Below are 12,514 nucleotides of genomic sequence, written 5' to 3' on the forward strand. Positions count from 1 at the left end.
TATTATCCAATTTCTCCTACAGAGACACCGGGTAAAATTTCAGTAGCTATTCTAACTTTCAGTAACCCCTTCCACTGAAGCATGATGCCAGTTGCCTTGACCCTCCCTATGCCAATGGTAAAGTATACTCTGAATGCAGCACTGCCTTTCAATCAATTCATGTTCAGCTGCTGTACTACTGAAATGAGTGTGGCACTCGGTCAGCTACAGAAGGAGGGTTTAGGAGGGTTTTGATGGTAGAGTTACTACAAAAGTGCTGCTGAAACCCCAGCTTGCAACTCACTCATAGAAGAGGCTGGAGGAAAATGCTGCTGATGCATTGGGGCAAAGGAAACTTGTGCTTGTTAAGTATCATTACAAGCTATACCCACATACAGATTGAAGATAGCAGGTCACATTTCCAAACTGTTTTGTGGAAGGTTTGCCAAGCAACTCCCAGTGACTTGTATGTGCATAATGTGGCTGTAACACCAAGCAGGGATTTGGGAATTTATTACAGTATTTTCAGAGGCAGCTTCCATTCAAAGTATCACAGAATTACAGCCCTCATTCAGGAAATCACTTAAGCACATTCTTGACTCCATCCCTATCCAGGAAAAACATGTAAGCATGTGCTTCAGTGCTGTTTTGAACAGAGATGATTTTCTGAATATCCAGAGCTCAATAAAAATGTTCCACTATTGATATAAATTTATGGTAATGACAGGATTTTGCCACAGCAGCTGAAATTTTATTATGATTTTAAATTGCATTTTACCGTTGAACACAATTTTGGTTATTTAACATCTCTTCTCCTCTGGTAATGACCAAACCCTCCTACAGAGAGAAAATTATATATTGTGAAAGGGTTGGGCCAGATGGCTACAGGAGAGTAATAGAAGGCAGATATATTAGCCCCAGGTTAAGTAGATCCCTTTTCCCTCGGTAAGGTAACAGGAAGGTTCCAGAACAATCAGGAACCTTCTGGAGACAATTAAAACAGGCTGATTAGAACACCTGCAGCCAATCAAGAAGCTGCTAGAATCAATTAAGGCAGGCTAATCAGGGCACCTGGGTTTAAAAAGGAGCTCACTTCAGTTTGTGGTGCGTGTGTGAGGAGCTGGGAGCAAAAGGTACTAGGAGCTGAGAGTGAGAACGCGGACTGTTGGAGGACTGAGGAGTACAAGCATTATCAGACACCAGGAGGAAGGCCTGAGGGTGAGAATAAAGAAGGGGTGGGAGGAGGCCATGGGGAAGTAGCCCAGGGAGTTGTAGCTGTCGCACAGCTGTTCCAGGAGGCACTCTAGACAGCTGCATTCCACAGGGCCCTGGGCTGGAACCCGGAGTAGAGGGCGGGCCCGGGTTCCCCCCAAACCTCCCAACTTCTGGTCAGACACAGGAGGAGTTGACCTGGACTGTGGGTTCACGAAAACGGCCAAACTGAGGGCTGCCGTGAAGCTCCAAGGCGAGCAAATCCGCCAATAAGCGTGAGACCCACCAAGGTAGAGGAGGAACTTTGTCACTATATATATATATATAATTAATATTACCTGAAAATGCACTTTTTGGTCAATGTGAGGCACACTAAACTGTTTCAGGAAGCGTTCGTCTTCACTCCAGAACAGGCGAATGTCAGGGATATCATAGAGGATCATGGCCAGCCTCTCTAATCCCAGGCCAAATGCCCAGCCAATTTTCTCCTCAGCACCAGCTGCAATAAACAAAGATAAAAATCCAAGGGCTTAAATGTGGCACATGAAAAATTGCTAATACAATGCCCCTCTCTTTCCCAAGGAAGATGCTAAAGAAGCATGAAAGGAAAAAAGTCTGCAAGTAATTGTCAGATGATGGAGCTAAAGCCTGATCCTCATCCCATCAAAGTCAGTGGCAAATGTGATCGAGGAAGCATGACCGAGTTCAAAAGTAAGCAAGGCTAGTGACCAGGAAGTCTTGCTCACATGGCTTTCTGGCTGCAGTTAGACTTTGAAGACACAATTAGCAGCACTGTATATTGCCTTCCTTTACATTACTTCTCTATTGTGCTTATAGGTTAAACACTTAACATTTTATTCAATTATGCTGTATAACACATAGAAAAATTAGTTTACAATCCAAAGCATTTTAGTTGGGCTGATAGGCCAGGCCAGTGCACAGTTAACACTGTCACTAGCATTTGGGAGGATCGAAACTGTCCCTTTCAAGGTGACAGTAAGATCAATTCAGACCACCAACTGTATGCATACTTTGCAGAACAAACAGATTTAGGACGCTGCTAATGTTAATAACAACACCTCTACCCAGACAGCTCTCAGAACAGCAGAGGCTTTTACACCTGGAGAAAGCTGTTACTCCCAGATAAGCAAGGTTCTATTACTGTAGCAGTTAAATAATAATTAATAATTCTTTGTACTTATATAGCACTCTGTATGTGAGGATCTCACAGATCTTTACAGATGTTCATGACACAAGACCCCTGTCAAGAAGGTGAATATTCTTATCTTCATTATTTACAGTAGCGTAAATTGAGGCACAAAGATATTAGAGTAATTTTTTTAAAAAACGGAGCCTAAAGTTAGACTCCAAAATCCACATATAGACAGCTGCCTGATTTTCAACCGTGCTAAGTTCCCAACAGCTCCCAGTGAAGGTCAGCCTTGTAAACAATCAAGCAATTGCCTAAATGTGTATTTAAGCTTCTGTTTTTGAAAACCTTGACCTAAGAAATGTGCCCCAGTTCACAGAGGAAGCTGGTCATAGAATTCTGTTTCCTGATTTCTATCTTTGTTACCATCCATGGAAGAAAACTCCAACAGGGAGCCCATGGGAGCCCTCTTGTAATTAGGGTAATTGCTACCGCCTAGAGATGCACTGTACCCATTAGTGCAGAAGAGGAACATCACATAGTCCTAGATTTTTGAGGGCAGACATAACAAGAATTAGAAAAGAAGCATAGTCATTGTTTTGATTTATTTAATTAACCTGAACCTCCTTATGTTACTTAGAATACTGAGTCCCTCAGCAGGATTCCTGTGCGCTTTATTTAACAACTGGCTCACATTGCACTTTCCAGACAATTGCAGTGGGAGGTTAATCCACTTTATAAAGAATAATCCATAGCAGGGATAGTCAATAGGCAGACTGTGGGCCAAATCTGGACCGCCAGACACTTTTGAACGGATCGCAACATCTTTTTATTTACTTATTACCATTATTATTGGGTTTTTTATTATTCTCTCTGGAGGCAATAACTTGACAAAGAAATCGGGACCTTGGCAAAAAATAATTGATTACCCCTGATCCATAGAGTCAGAACTGTAAATACCCTGCACTATCCTTCTTAGGGTATAGAGTGAAGTACACATTCAGGATTTTTGAAAGCAGACAAGATAAGAAACAGTCTCTGCATATACGTCACACTAAAAAGGGTGTATTTTGCAAGTTTGGTTACCCCAATTTTTAGATCATATAAAGGGCAGACACAAAAAGACATAAATGTCACCAAATGACTTTGTTTTTTTAAACTCATACTGAAAAAATAAAGGAAACTGAAAGCAAAGGCTGCTGCTAAGTCATTTGGAAGCCACTACAGACGACTGTGTTAATTACGAAGACACAATAGCGACTCCATAAAGTTGCACTGGGCTTTGTGCTTAGCTTCTCTGCTTTGAACATGATAATGTGCCCTCCCCAAATTTAAAGCAGTTATTCTTTTAGTGTAGAATGAATTTTTGGAGAATTTTCATGTAAGACTGTTGATTAGTTTAAAAGGTATAAGTATTTAAAAACTGAGAAATTTGTATAATCTACTCTCTCAGCATATGGACGTTCCAGAATCCAAGCGTTCATTTAAAAATAATTATGTTTGTAGTCCTTACAGATGTGAAGAAAAGATGAACCAAAGGCAAATCAGTGTTACAGTGTGGTCTTCCTGAACTGTATCCCTTTGCTGTCTTGTCACTTGCCTCCTTAGATGATAAACTTTTTAGGTCAGGGATCACAGGTAGAACCCCAGCCATACTCAAGTCAATGACAAAACTCCCACTGACTTCAAAAAGGCCAGGATTTTACACCATATCATTGTACAGTGCCTAGCACAACGGGGCCCTGATTTACCCTCAGAGCACTACTTAATACATAATAAAAACAGAAATAGACTGCCTGAGGCAATAGCTCTGAAAGGTATGAACTGCCACTGCTTGTCTCAATAGAGGAGATAACTCTGAAACCTAAAGACGCCAATTTAAATGCCAACAATGTTAACTATTTCACTAACCAATCCATGCAAACAACCTCGATGCCAACTCTGCCCACATATCTACACCAGCGACACCATCACAGGACCTAATCAGATCAGCCACACCATTACTGGTTCATTCACCTGCACGTCTACCAATGTAATATACGCCATCATGTGCCAGCAATGCCCCTCTGCTGTGTACATCGGCCAAACTGGACAGTCCCTACATAAAAGGATAAATGGACACAAATCAGATATTAGGAATGGCAATATACAAAAACCTGAAGGAGAACACTTCAATCTCCCTGGAGACACAACAGCAGATTTAAAGGTAGCCATCCTGCAGCAAAAAAACTTCAGGACCAGACTTCAAAGAGAAACTGCTGAGCTTCAGTTCATTTAGAAATTTGATACCATCAGCTCAGGATTAAACAAAGACTGTGAATGGCTAGCCAACTACAAAAGCAGTTTCTCCTCCCTTGGTGTTCACACCTCAACTGCTAGAAGAGGGCCTCATCCTCCCTGATTGAACTAACCTCGTTATCCCTAGCCTGATTCTTGCTTGCATATTTATACCTGCCTCTGGAAATTTCCACTACATACCTCTGACGAAGTGGTATTCACCCACGAAAGCTTATGCTCCAATACGTCTGTTAGTCTATAAGGTGCCACAGGACTCTTTGCTGCTTTTACAGATCCAGACTAAGACGGCTACCCCTCTGATATTTCACTACTGCTCATTTGAGCAGACAGAACTAACAAAGGTGACAAATTAATCTGATGACAAATGGAACTGATGACTGTGTATGTTTTTTGATATGTAAAATTTTAGGAGAAGAAGGTCTTGATCTAGACTGTTTTAAAATATTACTAATGTGCATATTTTGAGTTATGAACAATTTAATAACAACCATTTCTGTTTATTCTGCAAAGTTTAACGTAATATTATTTGACAAATTAATTTACTGTAAAAATACAGTGTATTTCATGTCAGTTATTTATTTTTTAGATGGAGTGGGTGCCACTGCATATTTCTGCAGTATGTGCATATGGTAGCCAAATGAGAAAGGATTCTTCGTCGAAGCAACTACCTTGCAAGCTCAGCACTTCAGTGGCTGTCCTATCCATAAGTACCTGCTCCAAGAACTTGTCTTTCGGGTCTCCTGAACACTAGGAAGCCCACAGGAGGGAAACTGCTCTCCTGAAGACTTTCTGAATTTTAGGAGGCATACGTAACAAGGTACTCCTCAGCTGGCTACCCTACTTGAACTTGTCAAATCCCTATGGCACCCTCAGAACACACCCCTCCTGCTGTGTCCCTTCCCTGCTGTCTTGTTTTCTGCTTGTAAATTATAAGGCCCCTAGGCAGCAAAACATTCAAGCATGTGCTTAACATTAAGCATATGAATAGTCCCAGTGCAGTCACAGGGACTAGAGCATATTCTTAAATGCTTGCTGAACGGGATTTCTAAGGTGCTTAAAGTACATACTTAAGTGCTTGAATCAGGATCAAAGCATATACATTTTTAAACACACATATTTCATGAAAGTACAACAGTTATCACTACAGAATTTATACATATAAAATGTACATGAATAAAAATTAAACACCTATACTAACAAGAAATTAACTGCTTGGGGCAAGTGGGCAAGAGAAAGTGATGAGGAAGCTGGAAGTGACTGCCACAGACTTAAAGCTGGGATGGAGACAAGCTGAGGGCTCACGAGTGAATCTGGTCAGGCAGCAGGTTTAAGGGAACCGGGGTAGCAATCATAGCGTCTCTGTTTAAAATGTCACAAGCCAATGGAGATAGCTTGAACAGATGTTCAAGCTTTCTCCAGCTGGCTCTCAAAGCTTTCAGGCTGCCAGGCTCTTGATGCTTCATGTGAAAAGATCTGACCACTCAGCAGTGGAGCATCATTGAAAGTTTCTTTGCCCCATACACACAGTTTTAAAGCAGCCCTTCTCTCCGGCCCCAGGGTCAGTCTCCCATCCTGGGTCCTCAGTCCTCATAGATAAATACATTATATATATTAAAGGAAAAATCCCCCCCACAACCACTCAAACGCCACCAAGAAATTCTCCATTACAAATCTTTGTTAATATAGAATGAAGATTACTCAAATGTATTTCAAACACAAACATGTGGACACAAACACCAAAGAAATCATAAGTTAAGGAAAAATACATGACTAATAGAACACCATTCTCCAGACATTAGCCCACTACCATCACACTGTTCGGCCACTCTAACACTCTCTACTCACTCAATGTCTGTACCAAACAACTACAGATAATTTAATGTTCTTTGGGATGAACTAGAAGGTGCTATACTCTAGCTAAGAGACATATCCTGACCTGCCAAAGCCGAGGGGTTAAAGCTACTGAATCCTTTATTACAGCTATGGATTGAGATATACATTTTTCTAAGGAAACAAAGAGCTTTAAAGCCGTGGGTGAGATAAGGACTTTTCTACCACTTAAGATTTTTAAGTTCTACTTTGTAACTTAATTTTAGGATCAGGCTAACATTCTCTCATACGCATCTCAATCATGCTTACTTTTATACCCACACTGCCTTTTATTATACAGTTTCCCCATTACTTCTGTAAAATTGCCAGTAAGGAATTAGTTTATTCAAGACAACTAAACTGAGTCTTGGAACTATGAGAAGGGGCAGTTACTAAGAGGTGAGAGAAACTAAACCAGTGGTTTGCATCTTGCAACCAAATCAGCACAGACCTCCAGCCCCTCAGGGCCATACAGGTAGTATTGGGTGCGGCCCACATTGGTAGAAAGGTTAAGAACCACTGAACTAAACTCTTATTTTAAGGTTGAAGCAGTACCAGGAGTGGAAAAACAGATTGGGTACAGTATGTGCTGTAAATCAATGAATCCAAATCTGGCAGACTAAGGATTGGAGTGAGATAATAAAGACCTCTCTCCTCCCCCCGCTTTAAAGATTGTTATTGACTGTTAGCTTGATCACCTTTACTGACTGAAACTGCAGGTAGAGATGTGGACTCTCAAGTAGTCAGGACCCAACTATTATGACTTAAATTCCACTCAGAAACTAATCTACAGCCAGACAATACTACAGAACACAGGTGTAATGAGCTCTCTGCATGAAACATTGCTTAACGTGTAGCCCCATGTCACAGTACTCTAATCTTGAGGTGAGAAATGCAAGGTAGGAATTAGAAAGAAAAGGATGCACTCTTCTTGCCTAGCATAGATGAGGAAAAACAGTCTTGGCTACAGCTATTACCTAGTAGCAGATGAAGATCCAATAAAACCTCCAAATTGTGAACATGAGTGATAAATCACAAACACACTTCCTCAATCAACAGGGCTGATATACTTCTCTGCCATTTCTCCTGGTTGCATCCCTGAATGTATAAGCATTATTCCAGTCTTATGTGCATTGACCCTCTGCCCGTCATCCTCATTCAAGCTCCAATTTCAGCCAAAGGCTCAGGGCCTGATTCTTCATTGTGTTTCTTTTGAATAGTGGGTGTAAAATCAAATCAAATGATAGAATCTTGCACTCTATTTACCCTGGTATAAGGGACTACACAGGGGTCAGGCACTGAAGAACTGCACCAACTCGGGTAGATCAGATGGAGACACAGCGTTAAGGAGAATAAAAACTGTTAAGGTGATTCTTCTCAAATTCCTCTTTAATTTAAAGAAAGAGCTCTCCTCTCCAGGCTGAAATCTTGCATGCATGCTGATATGTATTTCTACAGCTGAGTTAGAAACACCTCAGACAAAGACCTGAGTCCATATTTTACATGTCCTAAGGAATTGTTAATAAGCACTGGTTTTAAAATGATTTCTGAAAACCAGAGTTACACAGTGTTTGGCTAGTCAGTATGGACTAAGATCCATATTCTAAATAAGGGCCACAGTGATCAGACAAAGTATGTTTAACCCATGTTAGAAAGAAATCATTTTTAATCTAGTGTTCAAAAAAATGGTTTTCTGGTATGGGTAAAACTCCATTATGGTTTGGGGACAAAGGGTCCTATAAAGGAAATGCCAACACAGCAAAAGTCGCCAGTCTAATATAGATGCGTCTAGGAACAGGGTTAGAAAAGCATTCCATAATGAGGTCAGATGAACAGAATGTTAATCAACTGATGCTAAAAACTTATTAAAGTTCTGCTGAACTGATCTCTTCATCTGAAACAAGAATCAGAACTATTCATATTATCTTTAATCTTCCTGATATCTGCTGGGAGAGCACTACAGCAGTGCATAGACAATCCAGGAAGTTTTTGGAAAATGTAGCGGACAATTTCCTGGTGCAAGTGCTAGAGGAGCCAACTAGGGGGGGGAGCTTTTCTTGACCTGCTGCTCACAAACTGGGAAGAATTAGTGGGGGAAGCAAAAGTGGATGGGAATCTGGGAGGCAGTGACCATGAGTTGGTTGAGTTCAGGATCCTGACATAGGGAAGAAAGGAAAGCAGCAGAATACGGACCCTGGACTTCAGGAAAACAGACTTCGACTCCCTCAGGGAACTGATGGGTAGCATCCCCTGGGGAAATAACATGAAGGGGAAAGGAGTCCAGGAGAGCTGGCTGTATTTCAAGGAATCCCTATTGAGGTTTCAGGGACAAACCATCCTGATGTGTCGAAAGAATAGTAAATATGGCAGGGGACCAGCTTGGCTTAATGGTGAAATCCTTGCGGATCTTAAACATAAAAAAGAAGCTTACAAGAAGTGGAAGATTGGACAAATGACCAGGGAAGAGTATAAAAATATTGCTCGGGCATGTAGGAATGAAATCAGGAGGGCCAAATCACACCTGGAGCTGCAGCTAGCAAGAGATGTTAAGAGTAACAAGAAGGGTTCTTCAGGTATGTTGGCAACAAGAAGAAAGCCAAGGAAAGCATGGGCCCCTTACTGAATGAGGGAGGCAACCTAGTGACAGAGGATGTGGAAAAAGCTAATGTACTCAATGCTTTTTTTGCCTCTGTCTTCACGAACAAGGTCAGCTCCCAGACTGCTGCGCTGGGCATCACAGCATGGGGAGTAGGTGGCCAGCCCCCTGTGGAGAAAGAGATGGTTAGGGACTATTTAGAAAAACTGGACGTGCACAAGTCCATGGGGCCGGACGCGTTGCATCCGAGAGTGCTAAAGGAATTGGCGGCTGTGATTGTAGAGCCATTGGCCATTATCTTTGAAAACTCGTGGCGAACAGCGGAAGTCCCGGATGACTGGAAAAAGGCTAATGTAGTACCAATCTTTAAAAAAGGGAAGAAGGAGGATCCTGGGAACTACAGGCCAGTCAGCCTCACCTCAGTCCCTGGAAAAATCATGGAGCAGGTCCTTAAGGAATCAATCCTGAAGCACTTACACGAGAGGAAAGTGATCAGGAACAGTCAGCATGGATTCACCAAGGGAAGGTCATGCCTGACTAATCTAATCGCCTTCTATGATGAGATTACTGGTTCTGTGGATGAAGGGAAAGCAGTGGATGTATTGTTTCTTGACTTTAGCAAAGCTTTTGACACGGTCTCCCACAGTATTCTTGTCAGCAAGTTAAAGAAGTATGGGCTGGATGAATGCACTATAAGGTGGGTAGAAAGTTGGCTAGATTGTCGGGCTCAACGGGTAGTGATCAATGGCTCCATGTCTAGTTGGCAGCCGGTATCAAGTGAAGTGCCCCAAGGGTCGGTCCTGGGGCCGGTTTTGTTCAATATCTTCATAAATGATCTGGAGGATGGTGTGGATTGCACTCTCAGCAAATTTGCGGATGATACTAAACTAGGAGGAGTGGTAGATACGCTGGAGGGCAGGGATAGGATACAGAGGGACCTAGACAAATTGGAGGATTGGGCCAAAAGAAATCTGATGAGGTTCAACAAGGACACATGCAGAGTTCTGCACTTAGAAAGGAAGAATCCCATGCACTGCTACAGGCTGTGGGACTGTCTAGCTAAGCAGCAGTTCTGCAGAAAAGGAGCTGGGGATTACAGTGGACGAGAAGCTGGATATGAGTCAGCAGTGTGCCCTTGTTGCCAAGAAGGCCAATGGCATTTTGGGATGTATAAGTAGGGGCATAGCCAGCAGATTGAGGGACGTGATCGTTCCCCTCTATTCGACATTGGTGAGGCCTCATCTGGAGTACTGTGTCCAGTTTTGGGCCCCGCACTACAAGAAGGATGTTGATAAATTGGAGAGAGTCCAGCAAAGGGCAACAAAAATGATTAGGGGTCTGGAACACATGACTTACGAGGAGAGGCTGAGGGAACTGGGATTGTTTAGTCTGCAGAAGAGAAGAATGAGGGGGGATTTGATAGCTGCTTTCAACTACCTGAGAGGTGGTTCCAAAGAGGATGGTTCTAGACTATTCTCAGTGGTAGAAGAGGACAGAACAAGGAGTAATGGTCTCAAGTTGCAGTGGGGGAGGTTTAGGTTGGATATTAGGAAAAACTTTTTCACTAGGAGGGTGGTGAAACACTGGAATGCGTTATCAAGGGAGGTGGTAGAATCTCCTTCCTTAGAAGTTTTTAAGGTCAGGCTTGATAAAGCCCTGGCTGGGATGATTTAATTGGGGATTGGTCCTGCTTTGAGCAGGGGGTTGGACTAGATGACCTCCTGAGGTCCCTTCCAACCCTGATATTCTATGATTCTATGATCTTCTATCTCCTTTAAATTGATGTGTCAGGCTCCTGAGTGCGATCTAGTTTACATTACCTCCTTAAACAAGGATGTGTCTTTCATACTCTTCATGCTACATAAGCCACTCTTCAGGAACTCCAGAAGAGAAGTAAACATTCAATTATGCCTACCTATGAGGGGAAAAAAATCTGGGGTTCTTTTTAAACTCACATTTGGAATAATTTTCTAATAACTGCTTTGAGAACATAGCTTTGTCTCCTGGGTCAGACTGATCTGTTCTGTTTGCTTCACTTGAAAACTCAGTAAAAGAACTTTAAAGCCTTTGACTGAGTTTTTAATATTTATGTTTATTTTTGTTCCATAATCAAAATAGCCTTGTACACACTAAATGGAGAGCCTATTTAAGAATAACTCCCAAGGGAAACAATCACTCCTATTAACTATCTTCTAATAAGTAATTAACACATATTATACTTACTTGTCAATATTTCACTGGGCTAAATAGCCAAGTGGGAAAGGGGTCCTGCTTCTATATGCGTTCTTGGGCAGGAAGAAATAGATAACTAGAACAGAAAAGGAGAGAAGAGGTAATGGCAAAAGGAGAGAGACGGGGAAAAGACGGGAGGAATGGGAAGAAGAGAAAATTCCCTTCTCCCTTCCACCTGATCATCTCTCCTTTTTATCCCCCTTCACTTCTTTACCTTTTCCTTTCCCATGTCTTGATTTCTCCCTTCCCAAACCTCTCATCTTTTCCATCTTCCACATTCCTAAACTGAATCCACTTCCTCCCTTTTTTCCCCAAACCACCTTCTCTAAAGTCCAAGGATGAAACCCTGCCTCATTGAAGTCAGTGGCAAAACTCTCACTGACTTCAATAAGGACCAGGATTCTACCCAAATCTCAGAAACTTTTCTAACTTATATAAATGAACACTGCCATAAACTAAACTTTCTCAAACTCCATCATCTGGATAAAGTTTCCACTCAGTTCTCATGTGCAATTCAAGATATTGGTTTTGAACCCAAAGCCCTTCATGGTCTATGTCCCAGCTACTTTAGAAATTGCCTCTCTCTTTGCATTTTACGCTAAAGTTATGAACAGCTGAGATGCTCAAATTTTAAGGCCTTAGAGTTGAATGTCTGGGGGTTGGACATCCCCAGTGGATGACATGGGGGAAGCAAATTCCACTCATCTGACAAAACCCAAAGTTGCTAATCTTCCGAGCATATTGCCCATCTATTTCCCCAGATTTTGCCGAAGGGGTTGGATGTTGCTTTATTTCAGCATGTGTATGTTGAGTGCCTGTTGCATTGCTAACATTTTGTCAACACTGGAGAGACTGAGAGGTACTGTAGTGTTCAGAAATTCAATTATAAACCTAATTTATCAGGGGTATAAACTACAGCTGGACAAATTCACTCCCAACAAGTTTATTGCCCAGATGCAAGTTTCTTGGCAAAATTTCACCCTCATTAATTCTGGCTGTTCTGTGTTTTACTAGGGTGGTCTTTTCTAGATTTTCTCAAAGAGAAACAGATACCGCGCAATGGCTGAGTCCAAAAGAACATCACATTTTGATTCAATTACCTGCTAGTATTTTACCCTTAAATTAGGTGTGGGATGTCAAAGTAGCTAACAGACTGAAAAGCAACACTTTATATACAC

General features: G+C 41.8%; 1 protein-coding gene across 5 annotated transcripts in view; it reads right to left on the minus strand.

The window, feature by feature from the left end:
* FARS2 (phenylalanyl-tRNA synthetase 2, mitochondrial) overlaps positions 1-12,514 on the minus strand; it is a 371,424-nt gene that overhangs the window by 146,963 nt on the left and 211,947 nt on the right. For all 5 annotated transcript variants that reach the window (XM_037893197.2, XM_037893195.2, XM_043540163.1 and 2 more), the window contains one exon: positions 1,530-1,690. In XM_037893197.2, coding sequence (XP_037749125.1) covers positions 1,530-1,690 — 161 coding nt within the window. The remainder of the gene's footprint in view (positions 1-1,529; positions 1,691-12,514) is intronic.

Source organism: Chelonia mydas, chromosome 2, assembly GCF_015237465.2.
Source record: "Chelonia mydas isolate rCheMyd1 chromosome 2, rCheMyd1.pri.v2, whole genome shotgun sequence".
NCBI classification, from domain to species: domain Eukaryota; kingdom Metazoa; phylum Chordata; order Testudines; family Cheloniidae; genus Chelonia; species Chelonia mydas.